We start from the raw sequence: 13927 nt of genomic DNA, 5'->3' as shown, positions 1-13927 counted from the left end.
TGGACCACCCCTCCTTGCTGCCCACCCCACAGAACCCACCAGGGAGTGCACACAGACCTTCTGCACCTGCAGCTGAGCCGTTGTCTGGTCCTGCTCCAGGCGGATGGGACCCAGAGCCATCAGCTTCCTCTTGGTCTCAGCCACCCAGGCCAGCTCTGCGTCAGCTGCCTGCTCGTACTGGCACAGGGGAGAGGAGGGGCAGTGGTCAGTGCTGGGCAGCAGGGATGGAGCACAGAGCAGGAGAGAGCTGGGGACAGTGGGAACCACAGAGGGACCAACCCAGCAGGGACAAACCCCTCACGCCGGCGTGGGGAGAAGAAGGGGACACTGGGGTGGGGGCTCAGGTTTCTGACTCCATGCTGCCCTCGTGGCTCCTGCTGCTGGTTTTGGGGCAAGCTGGAGCAGCCACCTCTCCCCACGCCCTCCCTGCCTGCAGGGAAAGGGGCATCCCTATAAACAGGAGCATTTCCTTTGCTCCTCCATGGAGAACTGACTCCACAGCACTCCAGCACTCCACAGCCTCCAGTTCATGCAGAACAAGCCTTTTTGGGGAGGACTGTTGGCATGGAACAAATCCCTGTGCTCTCCCAGTGGGGGATGATGTTCTCCCAGCTTTGACAGTCACTCATCACCAGTTTCACACCATCTACATCACCCCTGCAGGCAGAAATCCACAGGCAGGATACCACAGTGCTGCTCCAGAGTTACCCCATCCCAAAAACACACACCAGGACGGGTCAGCCACCATCCCTGCTGCCACATGCTGCTGCTGGGGTCCATCCCATCCCTTGGCATCCCTGATGGGATTTGCCCTTTGTGTGGCTGTGCTTGCCATCCCTCCCACTGCCAGGGCCCCGTGTGACGAGCAGTGCCCGGCTGCTCGCTCCTGCTCTCCCAAGCAAACCCTGCAGGGGCTATTCACTCACCTGCTGAGACCTCTGAATAGCAGCATCGATTTCCTCCACCCTCTGCTTGATGGTGTCACTGACCAGCTTGTAGCGCTCGTTGGTGTCCGACACCAGCTTGTCCAGCCCCTCCCGGGCTCTCCAGGGAACCAGCTCCAGCAGAGCCCGGCTCACCTCATTCACCGTGTCCAGGACGAGCCTGTGCTCCATCACCTCCTTCTTCAGCTCCTGTGGGAAGCACCCATGCATGTGTGTCCTTCCCAGCTCCTCCCCAGCCTCCCAAAGCAGAGAACAAACCATCCCCACCCGGGCTGCCGCTCCCGCACCTTTTGCCGCTGCTGGAACTGGGGGATCTGCTCGCCAGCAGGGGATTGCGCCCCGCTGGAAGCCAGCTCGTCCTCCACCTTGCTCATCCACCCGGTGAGCTCCTCGTGGGTGGACTGGAATTTGGTGGCCAGCTGCCGGGCCTGCTCCAGCGTGCGCAGGGCCTTGGAGCTGGCGGCGGTGATGTCGGAGTAGCGGGTCTTGATTCCATCCAGCTTCTCCTGGATCAGCAGCACCTCCTCTCCTGAGGGACAGCAGCAAGGGGAAAATGATGCTGGGCTCTGGGGGCTGAAGGAGCCACCCCAGGAGGCTTCAGATGCCACTTTTTTCTGTCTCTCCCCCTTTTAAACAGTGAATCCCAGCCTCACTTTTCTTTGTATTAATGCAACTGTTTTTATGAAGAGCTGACACCTTCCACCAGCATGACATCCACTCATCATGGGATGGGATGGGATGGGATGGGATGGGATGGGATGGGATGGGATGGGATGGAAGTGTGCTGTCAAGCCCAGCTTTGCCACAAGCCCCAAAGCCACCGCAACTCAGTTCTCATCAACGTGTCAAAGCTCCAAGGAAAAAGGGTCAGTTCACCCCTCACTGCTGTTTCCAAGAGGACACAGAGCTGCCTGCCAAATCCTTTGTAATCACTCTTCCTGCTCCACAGCTCCCACAAGGACACAGGGCTGTACATCTGCTCTGAGCAGACCACATCTGAAGGAAACGCAGCGCCCCGACCTCTCTTCCCACTCATAAACATAAACTCACACCCACGTGGCAACAGCCACAACTGCTCAGTCTGGGAAAGCAGTATTAGGAGAGGGCTGGGGGTATTTTTAACCTCTTTTCCATGTGATTTAGCAGCTGGCTGCAGTGAGAAAAGCCTCCCTCAGCACTGAGCATCCCCACAGCAGCAGTGGGAATCATCCGCTCCCCAAGCTGTGAGGTTGGGATTTTGGGACCAAGCAAATCCTAAGCTGGAGTGTTTGTGGCTTAGCATCCAAGGCTGGATGCAAACCAGCTACTTTGGGAGTTTCCAAAAGGAAATGAAGACCTGAGGGAGAAAAGCCTCCACCCAACAGAGCATGGACTTCCCAAGGAAAAGCATGTGGAGGATGGATTCCCAGACCCCCCACATTTCCCAGAGCATGCCAAGATCTCCTCTGTGTTACCTGTGGTTTGCTTCAGGAGAGCTTGTCCATTTCTAATGGCTTGGTCCACGTTCTTCTTCCTGTTCACAATTTCCTCATTCAGAGCCTGAAGAAAAAGGCAAATTTGGGTTATCCTGCTGCAGGCAGGTCCTGCCAGCCAGAGATGCTATGGGGGGGCATGAACTTCCCTACTGAGCACAGGCAGGCTGGAAATTGTCCAGTCATCCTGCTACGGGAATTATTGGGATTTCTGGGACTCAAAGACCCAAATCCAGAGCATACCCAACCCAACCCATTGGATCTGTGTCACCAAAGGACTTGTCCTTGTATTAGACAGAACCTCACTCTTGAAAAGAGCCTGCACAGCCTCAGGGAGCGGATGCAGAGGCTTCCTCAGTGGCCAGCCCAGCTCCAAAAACCCACCAGACTTTTCCAGCTCTGTTCTGGAAACAGCATCCAGCTTTCTGAAGGCACAGGGTGGCCAAGCTGGCTCAGACACTGTTCACAAATCAAACAAACCATTTGAAGTTCCCCCACCTCAAGAAACCCATTTTTTGGAGCGGGGGGGGGGCCACAATTGTTGTTTATAACACATGAAATCTCTTTACACTCCTCTCCAAGCCTCACAGAGACCCAGCAGCAGAACTAGCTTCGCAAAATTAAAACCAGGCCAGAAACATAAACAAAACCAGACAAAATGCAACAAAACAAACAACAGAAACATGGAAAAGAAAAAAAAAAACAAACCAAAAAACAAAAACGGGAAATACCAGCTGGTCGGCATGCTGCTTCTGCAGGACGTCCCGTTTGTAATCCTTTATGGACACTGAGCCCAGCTTGTCCTCCACCTCAGCCAGCCAGTTGAGCACTTCCACCTCCTCCTCCCCAAAAAGCCTGGCGTTGGCCAGAGCCTGGTCCAGCAGTGCTGCCTTCCGGCCGCACCGGTCCCGGACCTCGCCGTAGCGGCTCTGCAGAGCCTCTAATTTCTCTGCCAGCAGCCTCTGCTCAGCAGCACAGCTCAGGGAGGACAGCGACTGCCCGACCCCCAGTGCCCGAGACACGTTGGTAGCGTGGCTCTCTATCTCTTCCTCAAGAGCCTGAATGGTGGAGGGTAGAATGGACAACAGAAAGGGAAAAAAAAATAAAAAATGAGTGGAGAATGAGGAAAATGAAAGAAAGGGAACATAAAAGGGGAACACAACAGTGAATGTAACTGAAAAATGGAGGAGACATAAAAGCCACCCGTGAATGGGCAAACTGAGTAGAAATCAAAAAGAAACACACGAATGGGAATGGTTTTTTTCTATCCAAAGCTGCTGGGAGGTGCAAGGACATTGGTTTAATGTTTACCCACGCGGATGGGTCAGGGCTTGCAGCCTTCTCTGTACATAAAACAGCCCGGATAACTCCTCCAGTCCTTGTTTGTGCCAAAAAACCTCTCTGGCTGTGGTGGAAACAACCACTGGAGCGGGACCTGACTCCAACCACCTCCATCCTGCTCCTGCACAGGTCCTACCTTGTGGCGGCTGATCTGCTGCTGGATTTTGGCAGTCTGGGTACCAATGGGCTCAGAGTTGGCCAGTTTCTTCTCAGTCACCGACAGCCAGTCGGACACGGGCTCCGTGGTTTCATGGAACTGCTTTGCCAGCACCAAGATATCCTCCAGCTGCTTCTGCCTATAAAAAGGAATCATAAAATTAGAAGGAAATAATTGTTCAAGGCCAGGTTGGATGCGGCCCCGAGCGTCCTGGTCTGGTGGAAGGTGTCCCTGCTCTCAGCAGGGGGTTGGAACAAGATGGTTTTTCGGGTCCCCTCTAACCAAAATCAGTCTGTGATTCCTTGAGTCAATGAAAACACTAAGGAGCAGCTCCCAGTTGGAGCCAGGCATGGGAAGCAGCTTCAGGTATTTGGAAGAAGCAGCTCTGTTCAGAGCAAGGTGAGACACCATTGTCAGGCAAGCTACAATGGCAAAGATAAAAATCAATGTGGAGGAACTGCAAAATAAGCTTTTCCTGCAGCTGTGCCTTTAGTTCATTGCCCTGTGAAGGTAGCAGAAGGGCTTCCCCATTGTGCAGCTTTTCATGAAACAGTTTGAGATGGAAAGAACCTTAAAGATTATTTAGTTCCATTTATTCCAGCTCTATCACTGTCTTGCAGATCCCTCAGCTTGTGGCCAGGCTCTTGGTCTTTCAGAGCCTCTGGTTAAAGACAATCCTGGATGGACAGTCCAGCTTGCTGGCAATGATTTAAAACATGCAGAAAGGTCCAATCTGGCCTCAGAAGTGACTTCATAACCTCAAACATCAGCTTAGGTAGAAATAAGTAACTCATAAACAAGATTCTGGCAGCATAAAGGTGTCAACAGGATGTTGCTAAACGTTAAAGCTTACAGGAATAAAAATAACATCCCTCCCCTGCAGGGAAATTATTTAATCTCAGCTCTTCCCTGCCATTGTAAACCACTGCTATCAGCATCAGCTCCCAGCCAGCCTTTGATTCCTCATGTTTTCCAGCTGTTTCCAGGATGTATCTGCACCGAAATCTCCGCCAGCTTCCCGAATGCTGTCACCCCAGGCTCCGGGGCACCACAACTGGTGGGATGAGCTGGCCCCAGTGCCTCTCACCTGGCAGCTGCCCTGCCCAGCAGCCCTTCCCAGCGCCGTGCCAGGCTCTCCAGCTGCCCCACGATCTTGTCCCGGTCCGCGGGCTCGGCCGACTGCGCGATCCTGTCGCCCTCCGCCTGGATCATCTCCACCGTGGCTTTGCGATCGTCCAGGAGGCGCTGGAGCAGCTTTGGGGAGGCAAAGGAAGGGGGGAAGTCACCAGATTGGGGCAGCAGAATCAAATCCAGCCCTTGGAGGGGTCAGATCTCTAACCGTGGCTCAGAACTGCTGCCAGCACTGGGCTGAGACCAGGCCCAGCCCAGAGGGGCGGCTCTGCCTTCAAAACCAGTTCAAAAAATTATAGAGTTATATTATATTGTTATATTATATTACATTGTAATAATCACATGCTTTGATTTGGGCAGCCCTGAAGTGGTCAAGCAGCTGGACAGGGTGATCATTGTGATCATCCAATTGAACTTTCATTTTTTCTATTCTATTCTATTCTATTCTATTCTATTCTATTCTATTCTATTCTATTCTATTCTATTCTCTCCTGTTCCGTTCCATTCCATTTTCCTTTCCCTTTTCACTTTCCCCTTTTCTTTCCCTTTCTCTTTTACACAACTCAAGATCCAAACCACTTCTGTGCCAGAAGAGTTTTCCCAGTCTTTCCCACCAACCCCCTCCAACTTATCAAGTTTTTAACTTCCACTTGTAGCACATTTCCTCTTCCAACCTCCACACGCCGGACCAAGCCTGGGTAAGAATTCATTTCTAAAATATTTCCCCATGACCACACTTGACCTTCCCTCCTCCCACTCCAAGGGCAGGCGCCGACCCCGGGCTGTTATCTCAGCAAACACCGGCACACCTTGGGCCTGCTTTGCAACGTTCCCTTTGTCCAAACACCCAAGCCAGGCCCTGCACCACCACCAGCTCGCTCCTGACACAGCAGAATTAGCAGCACAAAGCAAAACTCAGGGCTGGAAAACCACGGCCAACCAGCAAAACCAACTTCAAGAGGCAGCGGGACAACGACGGCGATGGAGATCGTTGAGTGTGGGCAAACTGTTCATTACATCGGGATGTGAGGAACTGAGATCCACCAGGAGAGAAGCATGGACATCCCAGCTGCACCCCCAAAATACTGTCTGGCTGTCCTGAGCTCCCCTCCCATAGAGCCACCCAGTGCTCACTCACCTTCTGCTCTTGGATCTGGGCTTTCACCACCTTGTACTCGGCAGAGGGAGGTTTCTGGTTGGAGATGAGCTCCTCGGTGTCTGCCAGCCAGCTCAGCAGTGGCTCCAGGGCGTCCTGGAACTTCCCGCAGTGCAGCAGGGCCTCCTGCAGCTGAGCCACTCTCTGGGCCACCTGCAGCCCAAAAACAACCCCACTGCAGTGTCAGGCACCGGCACTGGAGCCTCGGCTCCTTGCCCCAGACCCCAGAAAAAGCAGGGACAGCCCCTCCCCACGCTCCCACCTTCTTGTTGAGGGTGTTCCAGCGGGTGTTGATTTCTTCCATGTCATGCTCCAGCCCTTGGACATCACAGTTTTTCCCGGCGCTTTGGATGAGTCCCTGACCAACTCCATTGACTTGCTGCAGCTTTAGCTGGAGGGGATCCACTTGCTCCTTCTGGAATTGCTGTGGGGTGGAAAAGGTGGGAGAGAAAAGGTGATTTATAAGCCATGAGCTGCTCTTCCAGCTGCTCAGTCTTTCCATGGATACTACAGGCTTTCCTCTCTAGGGAAGATGCAGTAGCCACTTGCACTGATTTTATTGGAATTGTGCAAGTTTGCCTAAACTCCTCCCTTGCCTTGACCCAGTGACACAGATGTCACAGGAATCTGCTGGTTTGGAGCACAACTCGGGGTCTATCCACACCCACCTCTGGTTTTAAATGGGTAAATCCCATTTTTCCAAGCACTGGAGTGAGGTAAAAAGAGAAAACTGAGGAAGAAATGAGAGCATTGGCTCCAACTCGCCATCAGATTGGGAAATAATGCTCCTGGGGAAAAACCCCAAGCAATTCTCACAGTGAAGCTATTGAGAACGGAGACCTGACATCATATGAGTTTTGTTAACCACGAAATTACAGGCAGCGAGGAGCTCGCTGTATTTCGAAAGACAAAGGCAATAGGCAATTAATGTGCGAGTCGTTTACCACGGATTTGGCACGGTCCTGCCTGGGAATCCTGTGGGGAAAAGCTTTCTAAACCAAAAAAGATTTGATAGGGAAGGGGGAGGAGAGCGAATGAAGCTCCCCATTGTCAGGAGAGGCAGCAGGGAGAATCCTGTTTCTCCGGAGGAGATAAATGCTCTTTATCAGAGCTGGGGATCTGCTGGAACCACGCGCTGCCCGTGCACCGTCCCTCTGCAGTCCTTCCCCACCGGTCCCAAGGGACAAGCCTGCCCTGTCCCCCACAACAAACACCCCAAAAATAGGGAGCAGATTCCTGGCTCACTCTGCTCCCCTGGCCCAGGAGCCCATGCAGAGCACAGGTCACCCCGCAGCCGGCGCTGGGCAGGAGCAGAGCCCTTGGCCCTGTCACGATGTTTTCCCATTGGGAAGCAGAGGGGATGGCAACCAGCCACCTGCTCCCTGTGCCCAAGAATGCACGGGCACTGCCTGCACTGAAAAATTCCCACTTGGATGCAAGATCTCCCCCAGCAGAGCAGCAGCTCGTGGAGGACACGGCTCTGCGCCTGGCAATTGCTTTGCTCCGGAGGAGCACGAAGCAAAACCCCCTAAAACCACCAAAATCCCCCAAAACACACAGGCACAGCTCCCAGCCTGAGCAAGAGGCACTGCTTTGACTTTCCCTGCCTCATTTCCAAAGGAAAAAAAAGCTACTTTTTCTCAGCAAGAGCTCAGCAACCGGAGGGCAGGGAGGTCCCTCCAGGACATGAGCAAAGGGTGAGCTGGCAGACACTGTCCAGAGCTGTTCGCTCATGGAGAATTCTGCCACGGTTATAAGAAATAAATGGGGACTTGGAATCACCAATTCCCGGGCTGTTCTCCTGTTACTGTTTATATATGGAGCTGCTGGGTAGAAGAGCCAAACCCACAAAAGGATCAGGCTGATAAGCCTGGCATGCCAGGCTGGTCCGAGCTCTCCATGTACTGCAAAACAAACTCCAAAGGAGCCAGGCAGGGAGGGAGCCCTGTGGAAAAGCCTGGATGATCCAGCCAGGGGTACCTGCAACACAGGTATCAGCCAGCCTGAGAGCCCGATGCTCCCTGAGAAGCCTGACAAAAATAATCCCAGCAGCAGCCTGAGGGTGAGCGTGTCCAACACACTTGTTTTCCCTTGCTCATAAAAGATTCCAGTGATTTAGCTCATTAACCTCACTGTGACTCAGCTTGGAAACAAATATTTAACGACTCCCCTTTGCTGTGGAGCAAGGTGTCCTGCCCTGGGGAAGAGCTGGACAGACATTTTGGGAGAGCAGAAGGACATCTGCTCCACCACACCTCCTCCTCCTCCTCACTCCCAGAAAGGCTTCCCAAAGCATCCCCTTGCTTTCTGCTTCCCTCATCTCCCTTAACCCCTCTGCTGCTGGATGTGGAATTCCAGGAAGCATCTCCAGCAATGCTTGGAGCGAGGGGAAGGTTTGTGGGGTTAACAATCAGAGGTGCTGAACCTAAAATAAAGATCCCCCCGTTGAATTTCAAGCAACAGACAACAATGGCAAGAACCCAATGGTTTCTCCCTCACCCAGGTCCCCTCTGGGTGTCCCAGCCGATGCTCACGTGGACCCCCATGTGAAACCACCTCTCCAAGCCCCTCCACGTGGTTATCTCAAAGGGGTGGTACAGCCCAAAGGATGAGTAATTGCCACCAAATCGGGATTTTTGGTGCTGACTAACTTCTGATGTCTCCTTAGTGATATTTCTCCTAATCCAGATGGCAGGAAATCAGCGCTGGGCTGTGGGAACTCCAGCACCGAGGTCTCTCCAGGCAAGAGCCACGAGCAACACAAATCCCCAAAGACCAGAGAGAATCTGAGCCCCTTCCCAAGCGCCTTCCACGCCTCAGCACCTCAATGCTCACAGAAAAAACTACAGACAGCAATGACTGCACGGGACAGGAATTGCTTGCACTTAATTCATTTCACAGGTTTCTCTTTCCTGATATATTTTCTGCTTCAAAAATGGGAACTCCCTGCCAGGAGCCAGCGAGAAGGTTTTTCTAAAGTCCGTGATCTCCATCTGAGTGACCATAATGTACTTTAATAAGCCAAAAAAGTGTAAGTCAACATTTCAGGTCATCGAGCAGCAAGAATCTTTTGCCTCCCTTACTTACACAATCACACAATTCCACCCCCCGCCCGTCCCCCAAAAAACTTTTTGCCTGCCAAATTCAAGCCGATCTCAGGAGGGAGAAGGCTGTTTGGAAGCCCAGATCGTGCGTTACTGAGTGGGCTCCCACCTCCTACCCATCCCTGGAGTGCAAAATAAAGCGATTTCTGTGCCTGAAGCCCCGGCTGCGGGAGCCTGAGCAACAAATACCTCGTTATCTGGAACGAATCCATCTGGGAGAGCAGGGGGCCCTTCTGCCATGAGAGCGGCGCCGAGGGGTCCCTCCGTGCCCGATGTCCCCTCTCCCTCGCTGGGACAGAGGGAAAGGGCACCCCCACAGCTGCGGGGACGGAGGGGGCCCCTCAGCGCAGCCCTGGGGAGGGTTTGTGCCCTGGGTGCTGTGGCAAAGGGTGTCCCCAGCAGCTCTGGGGTGGTGGGACCTTCTGGGAGGGGTGAGAAGGCACCAGGGGGACCCTCCCAAGCTGCCACCCCTGCAGCAGGTAAGCTCGCAACGGGGTCATCCTCCAAAGCCACTACTTCAGCGGGCAGATGCTCCAGGATGGGCGGCACAACCATGATGGCAAAGTCATCTGTATCCCCCAAGGCCACTACCAATGGCACGGGGTCACCACTGAGGTCCCCGGCACCTGAGGCGAGTGGCTCGGCCGCTGGTGGTGGCACAGTGGCAACAGGCACGTCAGCAAAGGGTGGTGGGGCTTCCAGAAGCTCCTCCACCATCAAGGGCATGGCGGTGGTGGTGGCTCCTGGAGGTTCCTCGGCGTCCATGGCAGGATCCCCGGTGGCTGGTGGCATCCCCTGAGCCTGAGGCTCCAGGACAGCCACATCTCCTGCTGAAAGTGGGTGGGTTGGAGCAGAAAGCCCCCCAAAATCCCATGGGATGGCAGACCCTGCAATGGACAATGTGCCAGGAAGCTCTTCAGGGGCGGCTGGGCTGGCAGGACATGGGACCTCCCAGCTGGAGGCAAACAACAAGTCCACATCTCCTGGCTGCAGGATGGCTGCTGGTGTCCCCCCATGTGTGACAGCCACCTCCACGGGGCACCCCTCTATGTGGGCAGCCCCTTCCAGAGACAGGGCACGGCCCAGGGAAACCATTTCCCACGGGGGGTCCTCAACAGGCAACGGGAATGTTGTCGGAGCCTTGGAGCCTGGCTCTGATGCAGAGCCAGCGTGGAAAGGCAGCAGAGAACCACAGCAAACATCCCTACTCCCTGCTGGATGAGTCCAGCCCTCAGCTCCACTCCCTGATCCCAAATCTGTGGCTTCATCCTCAGAAACCAGTTCTGGGACATCCCAGTTGGCGACCTCAGTCCTTCCAGGCAGAAGGTGATGGGTCCTGAATGGATCCATGGCCTCAACGCCAGCCTGGCTGTGCTGTGGGGGGGACCCCAGCTCCTCCATCGCTGTGTCTGGAGCTGGGGGCTGGCAGGGGGACACTCGGCCAGGACAGGTCCCCTCAGGAAGCAAGTCTTGGTTATCTTCACCCCACCCCACCGGAGCACTGGGGTATCCATCTCCCCCCAGTCCAGCAGCTGGATGTGCCCCTGTGCCAGGACACGGCATCCCACCAGCCACAAACTCTGGGTCCATGAGTGGGTCAGGATCAACCTCCCCCAGCAGCACTGGGGAGCACTCCAGGAGGGACCCCAGCCCTGCCATGGCCACGGGGCTGGGGGAGGCCCCTCCGTCCGAGTCCGTCGGGGTGACAGCCAAGGTGTCCCTTTCTGAGAAGGGCTCTGTCAAGGGCTCCAGCGTGCTCAGCACCTGTGAGCTGCAGGTGACATCAAAGTCCTCCAGATCTGACACAACGGCAGAGTCCGAGGCGCTGATATCCAAGGGGGCCCTGTGCTGACCCCCTTCAACCACCAACCCGGCCAGTTTGGCCGAATCTGGGTCCAGCCCCTCTGAGTCCACTGGGGACATTTGAATCTCCAGGCAGCTGGGGACAGCTCCATCACCCCCGTCCTCATTCAGGCACTGCTCTTCCAGCTCCAGGAACATCTGCACCGAGTCTGTGTCGGACAGCTCGGGGCCCGTGGGGCTGGTTGAGCGCTCCAAAACTGGAGCAAAGTCCTCAACCCCACACTGCACCGCCACGTCCTCCGTGCAGCACGCGCTGCCACCACCACCCCCAGGGGACGTGCAGGACTGGGAGGTCCCTGGGCTGGGGGCAGAGCCATCCTCTGGAGCCGTGGATTGTTCCCTTTCTTCAGAAATATCTGCCAAGCAACAGCTCCTCTTCTCCTCTGCCACCAGAACAGCCTTTCCTCTCTCTGACAGCGTCGCCTCCTCCCACTCCTCCATCATCACCCAGCGCTCGTCCTCCTCAAATCTCAGCTCAGACTCCGTTTTCTCCCTGAGATTGGAGGTGATGAGAATATCCAGTCCCGTATCCAGCAGCTCTTCACTAAGGCACGGAGAGAGGTTGACGTTCTCCACCGTAGAGTCTGACTCGGAGGCCTCCAGGGTCTCCTGGTGCCCATCGTTGAAGTTCCCCCTGATGAAATTCTTCCTGGCTCGTGGCCAGGTGGCACTGGGGAGCCGGCGGGCCCTGGCCAGGTCCCTGACACGGCCGTCACCGGCGTTCAGCAGGGCCTGGCGCTCATCCCGGGGACCGCCGTAGCCATCCACGCTGAACTGCTTGGCCACCAGAGCCTCTGCCGTGCCAGACGACTTGGAGACGTGCTCCAAGGTGAGAGACTCCGACATGGGCTCGCCGTGGTCGGGCTGGCCCGGCTGCTCGGCAAGCATGGCACTGGAATCCCGCTTATCCCGCAGGGAAGGGTTGGAAGCGCCTGCCTCCGATACCTCGCTCAGCGAAGCCCCCATCCTTTCCGCAAATTCGGTGAAGTTGGGCGGCATAAAGGACTTCCACGAGCGCCGGTTGACGTTCTCCTTCTTCTCGGGGTTCGGTCGCCTCTTTGGCGGAGCCGGCGCCGGCTTGGAGACGTCGCTGCTGAGCTTCAGCTGGTCGAAGATGACTCGCTCATCCAGCTTTTTGGGTTCCGGCGGCCTGGACTCAAAGACGTTGGCAGCTCCCAGCGTCCCGTTGCTGGATATGGTGCTGCCATCCCCCTTGCCCAGGGTGCTCTTGGAGAGCTGGTTGAGCTTCGATCCCTGATCGATCTGCTCGTTAATTCTCATCGTGTCATATATCGATCTCTGGGGCACGTAGCAATCCTCTATATAACCATCCTCATCCTCGCCCTTCCCCAGGCAAGTGCGGTTCTGCCGTAAACAGTCTGGCCGGCTCAGTGGTTTGCCCATACTCTCGTCCTTATGGATGACGGAACCACCCCGGCAACCTTTCGCCCGCCACGGCAGGAAGCATCACACGGCCAGCAGGTCCCAAACCCTAATCCCAAAGTGACACTACGGGGATGGCAAGGGGGACCGGCAGCACCGCGCCGGCTCAGCAGCCCGACCGGCAGACTCGAGCAGTGAAACGACCCATCTCATCCCCCTGGCCCCCCTAGAAAACCCCATCCAACAGCGGATCATCCAAAATCCAACAGCTCCGGTAAAATATTCCAAGCGGTTTGCGACAGAAAGGGCGGAAGAGTTTGAAGCTCTTAAATTATCCCGTCTGTCCTTCTTTACTAACAAAGGCACTGCTTGTCCCGGCCGTTCCCGGCTGGCAGTGGCGAGCGGCTCCGCGCGTTTTCTGCCCAGCCCCGAGCGCCGTGGAAGTCCAGCTGGTCCGAATTAGCCTCTCCCCCCGACTCTCGTGTTTTCATTTGAACCGAGCTTGTCAGCGGATATTCGTACAACTTTAAACACAGGAAGTTCTTCATTCAGGGCAAACTCGGAGGTTTCCTGTCTCAAAAACATGATGGCATTGGCGCTGCCGTCACCTCGCCCGGTGCCACCGGCAGTGGCGGAACCCCCAAAATCCAGCCGGTGAGTGCGCGGCGGTGGCGGCACGGCCGCGGAGTCCGGCCGTGGAAGAAGGCTGCTGGGTCTTCGCTTTTTTTTTTTTTTTTCGCTTTCTCCCCAGGAAAAAAAAAAAAATTGGCTATAAAACGCATCCAAAAATGGCAAAGGGACGGAGCGGGATGGAATCCCCTGAGTTGCCTCCGGGAGCCGACGGGAGGGACTGGGAGCAGCCGCGGCTGGAGGCGGCTGTTGCCGCTGCTGCTGCTGCTTCTTCTTCTTCCTCCTCCTCCTCCTGCTGCTGCCGGCCCCGCTCGCACTAACTTTCCCGGCGGCCGGTGTCGGGCTGCGGCGGCTCCGCGCCGCCGGGCGGCCCGGCCATGGCGGGGCGGGCGCGGGGCCGGTACCGGCGGCGATGCGGGGCGGACCGGGGCTGGGGACGGGGCGGGCACACACACACACACACACACACCCCGGGGCCGCCCTCCCGTTCTCCTTCCCCGCCGCTCTCGCCCCTTTTGTGCGCGGCTCAGCGGCCGGGCCGGGGGCGGGGGGCTCCGCGCCGCCCCCGCGGGCAGCCCCCGGCCGGCGCGGCGGGATGCATGGCCGCTGCCTGGCTTCCTCCTCCTCCTCCTCCTGTTCCTGCTCGTCCTCCTCCTGCTCCCGGCCGCCGCCCGCCCGCTCTCCTTCCCGCCGGCGGAACAAAAGGCCGAGCCGCACAGGCCGCCGCACGCCCCGGCCCCGCCGCC

General features: G+C 56.2%; 1 protein-coding gene across 17 annotated transcripts in view; it reads right to left on the bottom strand.

The window, feature by feature from the left end:
• The window catches only part of MACF1 (microtubule actin crosslinking factor 1), a 138826-nt gene that overhangs the window by 26330 nt on the left and 98569 nt on the right, over window positions 1-13927 (bottom strand). For 14 of the 17 annotated variants that reach the window (XM_068172840.1, XM_068172851.1, XM_068172848.1 and 11 more), the window contains 9 exons: window positions 6464-6625; window positions 6184-6354; window positions 5002-5168; window positions 3894-4053; window positions 3148-3474; window positions 2399-2483; window positions 1232-1473; window positions 927-1133; window positions 58-177 (listed from right to left, as the gene is read on the bottom strand). In XM_068172840.1, coding sequence (XP_068028941.1) covers window positions 58-177; window positions 927-1133; window positions 1232-1473; window positions 2399-2483; window positions 3148-3474; window positions 3894-4053; window positions 5002-5168; window positions 6184-6354; window positions 6464-6625 — 1641 coding nt within the window. The remainder of the gene's footprint in view (window positions 1-57; window positions 178-926; window positions 1134-1231; window positions 1474-2398; window positions 2484-3147; window positions 3475-3893; window positions 4054-5001; window positions 5169-6183; window positions 6355-6463; window positions 6626-13927) is intronic. The other 3 variants (XM_068172849.1, XM_068172850.1, XM_068172839.1) reach the window with 1 other exon arrangement.

This window comes from Anomalospiza imberbis, chromosome 25 (genome assembly GCF_031753505.1).
Source record: "Anomalospiza imberbis isolate Cuckoo-Finch-1a 21T00152 chromosome 25, ASM3175350v1, whole genome shotgun sequence".
NCBI lineage: Eukaryota > Metazoa > Chordata > Aves > Passeriformes > Viduidae > Anomalospiza > Anomalospiza imberbis.
Note: the sequence above shows the minus strand (reverse complement) of the source record. Positions and strands in the feature narration are given on the sequence as shown.